The following is a 16557-nucleotide window of genomic DNA, read 5'->3' as shown; positions in this document are numbered from 1 at the left end:
GAGTAGGGCAAAAGTGACTATACAAATATTTCACTTGCAACATAGTTTAATGTTTAACTATTATTCTGAAAAGAAAAATAATTAAATTGGTTCCAATTGTATTCGTAATACTTTATTTAGTACCAACCGTATAATACCAACTGTACAGTCAATTTTGCCACACCTACAAGTATCATAAGTTAGTTTAATTTTTAATATATATTTATACTGTTCGGCCTATCATAATTAAATTCCTCGTAATTAACTTCTGCTTTTAGCCGAATAAATTTCTTTCAGTGATCTATACTGTGTTGTTGCAGAGTCTGAAAACGTACAGTAACATCAGCATCCTTAAACCAACTGTATGTTTGATAATTACAATTTGACCATTTTCTGAACCTGTAGAAAGTTTAGGTTAATAGTTTTAAACCATTAGTTTTGCATATTTTCTTCACCTTTACCAAACTAAACAAAAGCAATCTCTTCGACATACTAAACCTCTTCTTGATGTAACATGGAAAGATATGTGTACCATTCCTTGGAAAATGTCGTGGTGTGCCCTTCTCGACTGTTGCCTAAGCAACCGACTAGCATTTCGTATGTCGCATACAATGTTTGTTTGTTTGTTTTGAATTTTGCGCAAAGCTACGCGAGGGCTATCTGCGCTAGCCGTCCCTAATTTAGCAGTGTAAGACTAGAGGGAAGGCAGCTAGTCATAATCACCCACCGCCAACTCTTGGGCTACTCTTTTTACCAACGAATAGTGGGATTGACCATCACATTATAATGCCCTCACGGCTGAAAGGGCGAGCATATTTGGCGGGACGGAGATTTGAACCCGCGACCCGCAGATTGCGAGTCGAGTGCCTTAACCAATGAATGAAAAAATAATGTACAAATGCGTCCTATTCTAGTCAAACTAATATTAAAATAGTTAGACCCCATTTCATCAACTGTGCCTCAGTTCATACCAGAACAATAAACCCAATATAATATAAAAGTGGATGAAGACTGTTATAATAAGTTAATCCAGACTCGTATAGCTTTAGCCACGTGTTACTCACACTAGAGCATGTATTAATACGTCAGGTTATATTAAACTATTAATGTTTTAATACGTCAGGTTAGAGTAAACTATTAATGTGTTAATACGTCAGGTTATAGTAAACTATTAATGTGTTAATATGTCAGGTTACAGTAAACTATTAATGTATTAATACGTCAGGTTATATTAAACTATTAATGTGTTAAAACGTCAGGTTACAGTAAACTATTAATGTGTTAATACGTCAGGTTTCAGTAAACTATCATCTTTTGAGTTACTTCAAACAAAGATCACTTACACCACCTTCTAAATATATTAACAAACACAAAAAGAACCAGTTTTTTAGATTAAACTGACTAGAAAATTTTATCCCCAAATAGTCGGAATAATAACCCAACAGGTAGCTTACTTTGGTTCAAAATATGAAAGGTTTAGGACTGGCCTACTATTCAGTTTATTGGAATTTATCCACTCACATTATCTGGTTTGCAAACAAGATTTATAGCAAACAACAATAACAATATATATATATTTACAGCCACTTTTGAACATTGATAACTCATGTTATTGTGACATTCTTCTACTTGTATTACGTGACTTTTGATTTCGTATTTACTTTTACTACTTTTTTTTTAATCTACCTAAACCTAAAACATTATTTCTATTTCTATTTAACTTTCACCAATTCTAATTTTACGTGCCTACAACTCAGTACTGCTATCTAGAATAATGCTATATGGTATTGTAAATAATATATGTTTTTTGTTTTTTACCAGCAAATTGTGCTTGTCCTGTTTGGTCAGTTTTTAAAAAAGTACAATATTATCTTTTATAATTAACTTATAATTCGAATGTTATAAACAATTTTTAAACATTTCCGTCGGTGAAGCTAAACCTGAACATTTATAACGAACCTCACATGTTTAAACAATAAACGGAGGTTAAAGGAAACCTGAAAAACTAGGTCACAGTTAGTTCTTCTACAATTCTTGTAGAACCGGCTGATTCTTCCGATGAAGAGGGCGGGTCACGTTTTTCGGGTAAAGTACCGAACTCTGTCTGGTCATAAGTTGGGCAACACTGCAATACATTTGTGTATTGCATTTGGTGTTTTACTTTCTTTGGTTCAAACTCCAAAGTAGGTCAATCTAAACACTATATGCCTCGACGTTGGCGTATAAAAGACGAGTTCTTTGAGTGCGATTTCATTTTCGTAAAGGAAGAGACGTAATATTGTGGATAATCATTCCTGGCCACTTTCGTTTTAATTTTGGTAACACTGCCCAAGTTTCGTGTGAGTACTTGAATTTCATGCTTATAAAACTGTTAAATTGACAATAGGAGCAATAGAAAAATTTATTATTTTCTAGTCATTGAAACTGCTCTGTGAGCGTAAAAAGTCTTAATTTAGTTTCATACTACTTAGGGTATTTTTTGTTGTTGTTTTTTTGTAGTGAAACTTACTAGATTTATCAAGTTTCTTAAAAACGATTACTGCAGGTTGATAGTTGTGTATTTATCCTTGTTTGATATGGTGTAATGCTTAAATGGTTACACTTCCATGTTCACTGAAGTTGATTATTCTATACTCCTCAAGTGGTAGTGTCTAATTAAATTATGCTATTTTACATTTACTATAAGTACAATAACAAGTTCATTAATACTTGTTTAGTTATTTATTCAACGTACAACTTTGGATATAGTTTAATTACATTTCGTATTTTCTTATTTACTATAAGTACAATAACAAGTTCATTAATACTTGTTTAGTTATTTATTCAACGTACAACTTTGGATATAGTTTAATTACATTTCGTATTTTCTTATTTACTATAAGTACAATAACAAGTTCATTAATACTTGTTTAGTTATTTATTCAACGTACAACTTTGGATGTAGTTTAATTACATTTCGTATTTTCTTGTTGAAGTAAGTTTAACTTCTCTGCACAAATTAAGCATTTCTTCAACTGTCTCTTGACGATTGATATTTTCTTAGTGCAAACTTACACAATTGGCACTCTTTCTACCTCGGGGAATCAAACCACATATCTTTAGCGTTTAAACTTACTGTTTGCTTACCGGGGAGGAAGGTTGGGCTTAATGATTGAAGCAACCTCGAAAATATTTTTTTTCGGCTTTTCATATAATGTTATGGTATTCAGTCTAGGTACATACACGATAAATATTTTTTGATAAAAATTAGTAATGTTCCAAGTTAAAACTATTCCTTCTCTTGAGGTATGTTAATTATGGTTACGTGTTGTAAGATCTTCATAGAATTAGATAATATTTAAGATAACTCTATAGTAAAGTGAACTAATCATAAAAAATTTTAGCAAATTTAATTTACTTCTATTAAGATCTTACGACACGTAACTAATTAACATTTTGAGATAATACGACATAGTTGCATAGAATTTGAAGGCAAGCCATTAGTTAACAAATTAATTATGTTTTGCTCAATTGTAATTTAGAAGAATAGATATTTAACAGGTAATTGCAAGTGGTGATATCTGGTGTACTCTATTTCTGTATGTGAAGGAATTTAGTCTACACTTGGAAATACACTTAGTTCAGTATATTTACATAAACATTTGTTGTATTTTTAAAGATAACTAAAAACGTGTTTTCGCGTAACGCTATAGAGTGAAATTTATTTTTAAAACCATGCATGATTATTTTAGTAAATTGGTGATCAATTATTAAGGTATAATACTTGTAATGCACAAATAATAATGTTAAAAAGTTCATCAATTTCACGTTTTCACTTTTATCTTGTGTGTGTGCAGTATATATTTATTGCAAAATGAACGTAGTGTTTCCTTACTGTCTTTTAACGCTTTTGAAAATCATGCAGAGATAAAAGTGAAATTCATATGATTTAATGATTTCAGATAACCGATTGATTTTGTTACTTCCAGATACTACGTGTGGAAATGAAACTTTTACTTTGCGCCTTTCTTCTATTCGGTATGGGTTTTATTCCTTATCATATTTTTAATTACATAAATTAGCAACTAGCTTATTTAAGATATTTTTCTAAATAACTGAATATACGATTTTAATAAAAATAATGAACTCAGATCACTAATGTTATTTACACTATTATTTCAATTATTAGAATATTTAGCCTTCCTACCATGGATTTATTTGTACCTCAGAAAACACAATAAGCAGTTTTAATACCCACTAATATAGTCACTGTATTAAAACAATCCAAGAATTGGAACGAGCATGATAGTTGAATATCTTAAATAAATTTTGGAAGGGATTTTATCTATATTTTTCTCTTTCTTACAGGTGGCTACGTCGGAGCTGAAGAAAGGGTGAGTTGTCCTTACATACTGTATGTACTTTCTTGATTTTTTTAAACGTTTAGCACAAAGCAAAGCTACACATTGGCTGTTTGCGGTGTGTTCACCACGGAAATCAAGCCTTGAATATTTGCATTTTCATCCCTCAAGCTCAGTCACCGGAAGACTCTTTGAAATAGAATAATGATTTAAGCTTTAATTTAGTTTTGTGATCGAAAAATCTTCTAAAAAACTTTAACAATAATACTTATGCTGAAAAGGGATTCATCCAATAAATTATTGAACAATATCAATTTTCCTGAATGCAAACATAAATTGAAAATAAACGCATATCTATGATTATAATTGTTAAAGAGATAAACCTGTAAAATAATTTCAGTTCTATTCTTAAGAATGTAAAGCAATGAAAACTCTAGAATATATATTTACGTAAGTAAATTAATATTTTTTACTTCGTCGTTTGATCTTTCCTCTGCCTCCCTAGTGGCACAGCGGTATGTCTACGGATTTACAACGCTAGAATCCGGGTTTCGATACCCGTGGTGGGCAGAGCATAGATAACCTATTGTGCTGCTTTGTGCTTAACTTCAAACAAACTTGATCTTTCCCAAACATAAACTCGAACAAAGTTGTCATTTTTCAACATTCCGCTAAAACGAAACAAACTGATAATAATCATATATTTTTTACTATCAGGAAAAGCGTCAGATAGACTTTCAGTTCCCAGGTCCAAGGAATGAAGGTGATCAGGGAGATAGTGGACTTTACCAAGTTCCGCAAAGTCAGTTCCAAGCCCAGCCAGCCCAACCCTATTCAGCTCCTCGTGGTAGCCCTAAGGTAACAGTTAGAAATATTTCGAAATAGCTATTTTTGATGTTTTGATAATATGATAAAAATCACTAGAAAAGGGAGAGTCTTCAGTGTTCTACAAGTCATTATAAAGCTAAACAATACTATTGATACTGCAAATACGTTACAATAACAAATTATACTTCAGATCAGTATTACAGTTTCAGAAAGGACTTTAGGAACACCACTTATTCTAATTCATAACTTTCAACCTAGACTGTGTAACATTTTGTTTTATGTCGCAAAATGTTTCCAAATTTGTGGAAAGAGAGAGAGAATCTATGTACATATTTTGTTCAAAAAAGATAGAAAATGTTCTGATTTAAACACAGTTATAAACACCCCACAAACCACTATCCATATTACAGAGGTAAGAAAAAAACTACTATTGGTGGGATTTTTAATGAAGTGCTAGCACAATGTGAAATTTTAACTTTCGAATATTCAGTAGTTGTTACTTTTTAGTTGTTGAAATATAGAAGTAATATCTTATTAATCATATTTACATGGTATATTTATCAATGGCAGGAATATGTTTGTATGCTCCAAGACATAACACTGTTGATACTTCCGTTGATATTGGTATTTCGTTAATATGTTGGGTAAAATGTAATTTATCCACAGCTGATACCTAAGTCTACATAACTCAATTTATATTTCATTTGATCTTTAATCACGTATGTCTTTAAAATACTTGTACTTCTTCTAGTATGATACAGCCCCTCAGCAGTCTTTAGATGGAAATGGTGGTTATTCCGATGGAGAGGATGGGCCTACCACTCCTGATCCTCTCTCCGTGCTTTTGGCAGGATCCTCGTTTTCCTGTTCTGGAAAGAACGAAGGCTACTATGCAGATGACAGCATAAACTGTCAAGTCTTCCATTACTGTGCGGGAGAAACTAGCTACTCCTGGATGTGTCCTGAGGGAACAGTATTTCATCAGGTTCATCTAAACTGTGTGCCATCTGATCAAGACATATGTGACAGATCTGAGAAATACCACATAGTCAACGACTATTTGTATAAAGTAAGTAAGAATCTGAAAAAGACAAAGCACAATAAAAATAGTTAATATGCACAGAACCAGAGCTGAAACCAACGACCATTACTGTCCTTAGAGTTTGATTGATTATATGTTTATAGAGTTTACACTTATCAGCAAGAAAACGTAACCTATAAATTGATTTTCACACTTGGAAACACAAGGATACTAAAAGTTTGTTAGCACTTGTTTTGTTCTTGTTTTTATCCAACTAACCTTTCAATTAATAGGCTGAATCTTTTAGCACACAGGTTGTACGTAAAGGTCTTCACAATTCCTTATTTTACCTTAAGGTTTTACAGTGGCGTTTCTATGATTTTTGTACTGAGGAGGAAGGGGATTTAATGTTATTAAATAGAAAAGAATGGCATTTTTGTTCTTAATAAGTGTCTATTTATTCTTTTTTAATTATAAAAATTACCTCAAACTCTCTTTATACAGCTTCGTAGGGGTCTGATGCTTTTTCAAACTACTATTACCCACCTTCTAGGTCTCTTCTGATTGAAAATATCATTTTCGGTTCAAGTTACATAGTTGGACTACCCTGCCCTTCCAAAAAAATATCACTTTCATGTCAGTGGGAGTCACAGTGTAGGGAGATTTGAAAAAATGTTAAATTCTAATATCTCGAAACGTGTGGAGCTGCAAGGGACAGAGCCTTCCAATGTGGGTTTTCCCACTCTCCACGCCATTTCGGTGGACATGCTGTTGAGGTTTCTTGATTGTCCTGTATCATATAAATTACAAAATGTTTGTGTTTCAGGTCGTGTATATTAGCAGGTATTAACCAAAATATCCGCTGCCAGTCGCGGAATTTATTTCGTTGGCTTCAAGGAGATAACAGGATGGCAGGTCTAACATGATCTGATGGTTAGTGCGCTTGGCTCTCAATCTGCGGGTCGCGGAGTTGAACACCTTCACCGAACATGCTCACCCTTTGAGCCCCATGGATGTTATAATCTGACGGTCATTCCTACTATTTGTTGGCAAAGAGTAGTCCAATAGTTGACGGTGGATGGTATTGGCTAGCTTTTTTCCCTCTAGTCTATCCCGTTGAAATTATGGATGGCTAGCGCAGATAGCCCTCGAGTAGTTTTGCGCGAAGATTCAACCAACAAACAAACAAATGGGGAGACAAGAGTATGCGTTATTTGCCATGTAGATCTACTAGGCACTAGCATAAAATGTTATAAAAATTCACCCCAATTGGCCAGTGTAATTACTTCCCATACTTACTACCCCCAACTTCTATTTTTAGATGTCCTGGAAATCTGGGCCGTACCCAAGAACTCTTAAAATTTTATAACAGTCATTTAAATGGCTATCAAACTCGCGATTATGAGAAACTAAATAAAGTAAGTGTTCTAAAAACATTTCGTTACCGACAGATAAACAGATACAACTTGATTTATAGTATAGATTTGGAATACTTTCGGTTTTCTTTCTAGCCATAAGAGCCTTTTATATCTATGGTAAACATTAATCTTTAACAGTTGCACGTTATTTATGTTTCAGACCATCGATTTTGAAGGACCCAACAAAACAGCTCGCTACTACCAGCGGTACTATCCCGAAGAGTTTCTTCTAGGAGCTCCAGCTCTCACGGACTTTGGATTTCCAGAAGCTACCTCTAGTGGCTCTGGCGCTGATGCTTCTGGGCCAGGATCTGCTCCTAGGTCTAATTCCTTTGGTGGTTCGCCTGCATCGCGACCCGCCTCTAGGCCTCGTTCTTATGATGCACCTGCACCCCAACCACGACCCAGACCTCAAGCCCCTGGCCCCTCTCGACAACCTAATTACCCTAACCTTCCTGAACTGCCACAACTTCCTCAGGTCTCCGGTATTCCTCAGAGTCAGTCGCGCGTCCAAGCAGGTGGTAACAGTGGAGCTAGAATCCCTATTAGATACAATCCCAATGCTTATAGGGATTCTACAGGATCACTGTCGACGTCACAGGATCAAGGAGGTGCTAGTGTACAGTTTGATGACGTATACAACTAAGTCTTCTTTAATAGTCGTCACATAATATTTCATGTTTGTCTATTCACATGTTATCAAGTCCTTTATAAACATGCACGGACTAGTAGGCCTCGAATATAGCCTCAGAAGGACTTCTTTCTGGCTTGGACATACAATTTGGTTTCCATGTAACTGATGTTAAAAATATAATCCAGTATTGCCACATTTTCTCAACCAGGAGGACTTTCGAAAATAAAAAAAAAACATATAATTATAATTTAGAAATATAAGTTTGAGCTTGAAAACTATTTTAAACAGTTTTGTAAGCTCATTCTTTTTAATGCTGAAATAATAAAAAAGTGTAAGCAGTCTATAATATATATATTCTGAATTCGGAGTAGTTTGAAATCACGTATTTCAAACACAGCTCCATTTCAGCCATTATTAAAATTTAAATTGCAATCCCCCTCTTTTTTTGTCACACTAGTAACTAATTTTTCCTTCAGTTAGATTTTTAAATTGTATTTTAATGTTCCGTCCATGCTTTAATGAACGACATGATATCTTAGCAGCCTGTTGTGTATTATGTTTTACCACAATCATGTTGTGTATAGGAATTGATGTGTGAAAGTTCTACAATATAACGGATTTTATCGCATATTCTTATGTGTGTTTTCTTTACGTTTTCTGTCAATAAATTCTAATTCTGTTTTTTCTAGTTTCTTAAGAATATATGGTCTGTTGAATAAGATAAACAAAATATATATGCTACTTTTCTAAACGTCTCTTTACTTATCTTAAACAACTTTGAATAACCAGAAAAGTAAAGTTTTAAAAAATATGACCACCAGAACATACCTTCATCATCGTCGAAACATACCTTGTTACGTTTCATTATTCTCCCAGTAACTTGGCTGTAAACTTCAGAGTTTATAACAATTGGTTCGTTGCTGATTTGTATATACTGTTGGTGTTAACAAATAAATACTTCTGTTCTAAAGAAATCGAGTATAAAGTATTATGTGATTTGTTGAGATATCCAAACAACAATGGCTATCACAGTTTGTAGTGGTATCTTTTCTGAATTCTTGTGTATTGGTTCTGAATATAACTGACAATGATCTGAAAAAATTTCGTTGACTTTTTTTTTTTCAACTTGTACAGTCATTCAACAAATATAGCCGAAACGATGTCAGAAAATTATTAGAAAAGAAATAAAACATGGCATGAATCAGCTAGAACATTATCCAATCTTCAAAATATATTTTTATTGAATTTATAGCCATGCAATGAAAGTTTAAAATTCAAAAGAAGAAGTTTACAACGGGAATATATATATATTAAAAAAATCAGATTATAGATGTTGTCGTCATGTTCAACTTACTGCTGCATTTCCAGGTAGACAAAACAGAAGGACACACACACACACATATACGTATGTAATCAGTAATAAGTTTCTTGAAAAAGAAACATATATCAATATTTTGAATGTTGACATGAAACACACGATTTTTTTTCCTAATAATGGGATAGACGTGGCCAAGTTGTTAATGTGCTTTGACTATGAATGCGAGAATTTTTTAGTTCGCGTCCCGCTACCGCAAAAAACACACTTTGCACTTTGGGAATGTGGATGAATTAGAAGAGTGATCGTAAAACCTGACTATTCGATTAAACAAGAGTTGGCTGTTGACTAACTGTCTTCCTTCTAAAGGAATGAGTACTTTAGATTAAAATGATGTTGATTGTGCAAATCAGCAAGTCACGAGAGATCCACAGCGATAAAAGTTGCCATGGAACGAAATGTATGATAACTACATTTCTACATTGTTTGGCATTTCGTAGGTAGTGTGATGACACAGAAAATCGATCGCTCTTAGGAAGGATATGAAAGAGGCCTATTTGGCGCAAAATATTCATACGCTTAGATTATAAATATGTGTTCAAATCTGGATTCAGAGTTTTCTAGACTGGGATACCCATTCTATTTAATATAATTGGAAAACAAAGGAACAGGAATCAACTTCGGGCACCAGAAACATCGAGAAAGAGACCTACAACAAGTCGTATACTCTAGCCGTGGTAAACAAAATGCAGCGACTAGTAACAGATGAGAATCCATGAACACAAAGTTCAATAAGAAAAGCCGTCTATGTGCCCCAGGCAACAGTACACAGCATAATAAAGAAGGATGTTCCTATGTTGAAAGCGCTTGGAAATCACCATTCTCTTACACTACATGGTTTATGGAAAGCATATAGAAAAATAGGGCTAGTTTTAGAAACTACAGTGCAAGGCTATTGTCGAGATGCGTGATTCACACATAGAGCAGTGATTCTCACATTTTTAAGGCTCTGGTACCAATTTTTGTTAAAAACAAAATTTGAAATACAAACCCGGATTTAATATAAAAAACACACCCTAGAAGCAAAAATTAATGTTTTAAACATTACCCATTAATAGGAAAGATATGTCATGGTTTTTGTTAAATTGAAGGGGAGAAAACATTGGCAAGTTTATGAAGGCCGAGTGTGAGTCTAGAAGTGAAAAGAGTTGTTTTTATATGTACGTAGGATGGTCATAGTAGGCTTATTACAAATTTTATAATTTATACACTACCTTTTTCGCGTACTACCGACATTAGCTCCACACACCACCAGTGATATGCGCATCACAGATTGAAAATCTCTGATATAAAGATGATTGGACACGGTGACGTGGAATGTAACGACGTGGTGAGGTTCCAAAATTGTTTTAATTTAACACACTTAGCCTCTGTAGTCTATTAGTTCAAACTTAGGGACAGTTATGTGCAGATAGCCATTATGTAGCTTTTCGCGAACTTTCGAAATTCTAACAGAACAAGCCTACTACTACAGTAAACCTCCATTTTTAAAATTAGGATTCTGTAGGCATAAATTTACAAAATCAAATTTCATATTCCATAGTTATAAAAAAACTGATTACAAATATCTAACTTGAAAGAATAGAACTATGATATGGTAACTTTGTAATTAATGTAACTAATGTAAGACGGTCTAACTAAGACTACGTATGGTGATTGTTTTATAATAATCTACCCTTACTCAGTTTTCACATCAGGTAAGGCATAAAGCTAAGAAAATTTCATAACAAATATAACTTTCCAACCTTTAACCAATGTAAAAACGTAGCATCAAGGCCGGCGGTAAGTGATTTAAATTGAGAAGATTCATATCCATTTAAATGTTGCTGTTGTCAGTGTTTTACCACAAAGCTACACAAAGGGCTATTTGTCTCCTATTTACTGCTGGGAATCGAACTCCGGAGTTTAGCGTCGCAAGTACCCCACTGACTCATTGGGAAATGATTTAGATGCAGTATATAGATGATAGATTGTATCTCGTCTTTATTAACTCTCTTGATTAAAATAAAATATGGTATTAAACTGCGAAGCCACTTAACGTTGAAATCCGCTATTTTCTTTATTTCATTGTTACGAAACGAGAATCTAGTAAGGGATGTGTCTATACTCTCCATCCCCTTCCTGAACGAAATAGCACACGAATAAGAGAATTTCATTGACATGACTGAGCACAAGATTAATACATTCTAAAAACTATCGTGAAAATGAGTATGATGGTGGTGAAATTTAATTTAGAAAATGATAAACAAGGAGTGAAAAATCCAGAAGCAAGGCTTTAATTTCTATTTTCAAATTATTTGTGAAATTAGTAATCCAAACGGAGACATCTAAAAGCCATTTAAGAATGGTGAATCGTTAGTTGCAACGTAACACTAGAAACGTGTACTTAACAGATGTAGGTCATCCTGTCTTCCTCAACAACCAGGAAACTTGGTTTATTATGTGCAATACAGGTTTCTCTTAAACGTTAGGTTCCACCCGTTCACCTCCAGGTGGAGAGCATTGGCTTTCGTATGGAAGAGGATAAACAACTTTGTTGGAATTTGCCAGGAAGAGAAAATAGGGCATATGATGATAGCTAAAAAAGATTAATAGTGTTATTCAATGGCCAAGTTATTTTTCTAATTCTAAAAACTGGGAATTTACCTTTTATTGTCAAATACAAAGTTTTTATTTATTTTTACGCGAAAACTCGGTAAACGTATGGACATTTGAAAGTGTAATAACCGTAATAATAGTATACAGTAAAATATTGAAAAACTTATTGTTTTATTGCAGAAATATGTGACAAAGCAGAAGCTGAGGCAAATGGGTAAAATATTTCGGTAGAACGTTAGAACTAAAACTATGAAGGTGTTCCACCGTACACACGTTGAAAAGATGTAATATTTAATGGTTCAAATGTATCGTAATTAAACTCTAAACTAATAATTTCTATACTTTTGTACGGAAGCACATTATGCTAATGCAAGAGTAAACTGACAAAAATCTATTTGTCAGCATAATGAGAATTATTTTATGTGAATAACATACTACATGTTTCTATCTGAAGAAGATATATCAATATTCTATTAAAACATGCAGTACGTTCTTTACATAAAGTAATTTTATTATGCTTATAAATCGTTGTTTGCCAATTTACCACTGATAAATTCGATGCTGTAAAAAAGTGGTATGGCATTAAACATTTAAAGAAAGTATTATAAACTTTTCTCTGTTTAAATGTGAAGTGTTTTTAAACGTAATCGATAGTCTAAGAGTTATGTTGATAGGAGTGATTGAACTCTGACAAAAATGTTGAAGTTCAGGTCAGAAGGAATTTTTTGGATTTTCTGCATAACGATGCTGGAAATCATGCTAGGCCTAAATAACATGTACAATATAAAGGAGCTAAACTTATAAGAAACGCAAAATTATTAACAAAGTTCATTTATAGGACTTTGCCTGAGTATTATGTTTTGTCTGTTAAACTATAGTTTGGAATTATGTTCTATTTCAAGTTTAGTTTGTAATTTTAAGTCACCATTATTAAAGAGTTTTACTTTATATAAGGTTTTGTATTTTCAACATAAATCTTTCGAAAGTCTTTTCCATCTTATGATTAGTTTCAGTGATTAAAATATAAACTTAAACTAAAACTGTATTTAGATTTAGATTTTTATATTACAATTTGAAAAACAATATCTTCTGGGTCCTGTCCTGGAATGTGATTGAGAAGAATAGTGTAATTTATGCTTTCTTTCTTTTTTCAGACTTGTATAAATTTCTAAAACTGTTTCTTAATATTATTTTATTTTCAGTACCTATTTCATATAAGTGGTTACTTTGTTCACAAATTTTGTTAAGATTTTCAGTGTTCTGGTATTCACATTAAACCTGAAACTCATTTCTGCAATATTTGTAAGTGTCAGTTTTGTATATTTTGCAGGTAATTCATTGTTTTTAGTAATTAACTGTAACGTATGAATTAATAAACATGGTAATAGCAATGATTACGTATTTTTTTGCGTTCAAAATAATGCACAGAGAGCTGATTTCTTAAGACAAGGAACATGCTGATTTCATGTTCTATTGCCAGACGTTAAACTGTAATGTCACCCTGGTCTGTAGGAAAATAATGGCTACATTCTAACTGCTTAATATTTTTCTTCAAATACGAACAACGACATATACTAGCACATTAACAATAGTTTCATTAATTTTTATGCGCTGATTACAAGAATTATTCGTCGCATCAAATAAGATATCATATCGTTAAACACAATTATATCTTAATATTAACATTTAACACTACTATAATATAAAAACAATGTATCTGTTGGGTTACTGGCATTATTTATGTCTATCGTTATATTAATACTATTTGAAATACAAGACAAATATATTCAGTGTCACAAGATACTTTCAAAAGTCTAGATATTTTTGTGATTTATGTTTAAATTTCTGTTTAACTCGACCACTTCACTCTCTGCTCACCAGCGGTGATTCTGGACCTCTACGTTTTGTACTGATAGAGCCCTTGTTTCTTAAACAGAGACCCGGTGTTTGGTTAGAAAACAGCTTTTTTAGACATGTAAAAATGATCACCTTCGCAAGTAAAAAATGTTCCAAGTAATTAATTTGACTTTGAAGGAAACTTTTAACTTACTCTGAATAGGCTGTTTCTGAACTTTATAAGGTCTCATTTAATTATTTCCTAATTACTGAAAGGTTCTTAAAAGTATCCCATTGATTAATTTATTCTAAGCGACAAAAGTGCACGCAGTAACCTATTATCACAGAAATTATTTCATGCATCAGCTTTTATTTATTAAATAATTTATTTTCATGTAAATGGTGTTAGTTTTGGTTTTAGATTTCATTAGTTTTTTCCATGATGATGAAATTAATCATAGTATTAATTACAAACATGTTTTTTGCTTTGTAAAACGCCTTTCTTCTATTTTCTGTAGTCTTTTAATAACTGGACCCAGTATCAGTATCATTAACTGGTCATACAGTTGACGCATCAAAAACCCAGATATAAAACTTCAATTTTAAAAGTTTCAATTAAAACTTTTTGCTTTCTTATATTAGAGTGTAAGTATAATCATTAATTAGGCGGAACCTGAATGTTTGCAAGAGATAATAATATCCTGAGAAAGGCCTGTTTGTTTTTGTATTTCGTGCAAAGCTACTCGAAGGTTATCTGTGCTAGCCGTTCCTAATTTGAAAGCGATAGACTAGAGGAAAGGCAACTAGTCAATACCACCCACCGCCAACTTTTGAGCTACTCTTTTACTAACGAAAAGTGGGATTGACAGTCATATTATAACGTTCCCACAGCTGAAAAGAAGAGCATGTGCGGTGACGAGATTCGGAATTGCAATCTGCAGCTTGCTAGTTGATCATACAGTTTACACATGTGACTGTAGGTAAAATCTTTAATTAGGGATGGGCGCCTAAAAGCTTACAAGAGATAACACCCTCATCAGAAACGAAAATAATAACTTATTTGCAGACAGTTATTTATCAGAATCAGTGAAAATCAATTTTGTAAATGCAACAAAAACGTGATTTAAAGAGAATTAAGGGTTTACAGATTCACCTCCCATTTGAAGTTAGTAACAAATACAACAAATCATGTCACATTCTGATATGTCCAGAAGGTCTAATGCATTTTCTCCAACAACAACAGCCCCCAGTGGCACAGCGGTATGTCTGCGGACTTACAACGCTAGAAACAGGGTTTCGATACACGTGGTGGGCAGAGCACAGATAGCCCATTGTATAGCCTTGTGCTTAATTCTAAACCAACAACAACAACAACAAAGCAACCGAGCGAACCTATAAAGGAAATTGATATACCTCTTCTAGATAAACAGAAGAAACTTCTTCTTCATATTGAAAGAAATAATTGAAAGATAATCGTCAAGAATGGTTAATATTCATGGAAGACAAGAATCGTATGTTTCTTCAAAGAACAAAAATATAAAAGTAAAAAGAAAAACACCCATGACAGCTTTGATATCCCAGAGAGATTTAGAATAACGAAATTCAGCATGAAAACCAGGATTGGATTAACAGAGTGAACTTTCAAGAAGTTATAATTGAGAGAGTACATCAAAAAGGTACTATGAGGATAACACCTAGAAATCTCAAACGTCTTACTGGAAGGGGAACACATGTAGATGAAAAAATAAAGCTATTTCGTCCTCCTGCCATTCATAGGAGTAAGTCAGTGAGGGAAAAGAAAAGCGTGTTGAGAATTCTCTCGAGTTAAAGTAAAAGCTGATCTTCCTATATGAGGTATATTAACCCAGAGATTAAAGGCTATTGCACTCTGGATCCGATCCTGTATCTGATTTTAATGTGCGTAATTGTTTTACAACAAACAATTTTGTCCTTCCATGAGACAGTGGAAAGTTTATGGACTTACAAAGCTAAAATCCGGGGTTCTGTTGCCCGCGGTAAACAAAGTGCAGATAACACATTATGTAGCTTTGCACAACGAAAACGACAACAACAATAGACAATTTAATAAGTATGCACATTTCCTATTGCATGTTGCACATGGAGTCTGTCTTTGTCGTACAATGGTGGTGCGTTGATTTTGGAATCGAAATAAGTTCGAAATGATCAGATCTAACTTGCGTAAAAAAACTACATTGAGCAATAATAATCACTTGGGGAGATACATTATAAAAAAGTAGCCCAAGGATTGATGGTGTTAGATATTGACTAGCTGCCTTCCCTCTAGTCTATCAAGGACGGCTAGCGCAAATAGTCCTCGCGTAGTTTTGCCCGAATTTCAAACAAACAAACAATATGCTGACAGTAACTCGCACAATGTCCTTAGTCTGTGCAACCCATAGATCTATTAGCTATTTCTGCATAAGAGTATCATAAAATATTTGTTTGATTTTGTTTTGAACTTCGCGCAAAGCTACACGAGGGCTATCTGTGCTAGCCGTCCCTAATTT

General features: G+C 33.4%; 1 protein-coding gene across 1 annotated transcript; it reads left to right on the top strand.

Annotated features, from left to right (window-relative positions):
- Positions 1 to 524: 524 nt before the first annotated feature.
- LOC106466141 lies at positions 525 to 8232 on the top strand. The gene is made up of 5 exons (XM_013926383.2): positions 525 to 576; positions 4327 to 4352; positions 5037 to 5177; positions 5899 to 6216; positions 7747 to 8232. Exons 1-5 carry the CDS (start codon positions 525 to 527, stop codon positions 8230 to 8232), a joined length of 1023 nt encoding a protein of 340 aa, XP_013781837.2.
- The last annotated feature ends 8325 nt before the right edge of the window (positions 8233 to 16557 follow it).

Source organism: Limulus polyphemus, unplaced genomic scaffold, assembly GCF_000517525.1.
Source record: "Limulus polyphemus unplaced genomic scaffold, Limulus_polyphemus-2.1.2 Scaffold2166, whole genome shotgun sequence".
Taxonomy (NCBI): Eukaryota; Metazoa; Arthropoda; class Merostomata; order Xiphosura; family Limulidae; genus Limulus; species Limulus polyphemus.
The sequence above is the reverse complement of the archived record's forward strand: the minus strand, read 5'-3'. Positions and strand labels throughout refer to the sequence as shown.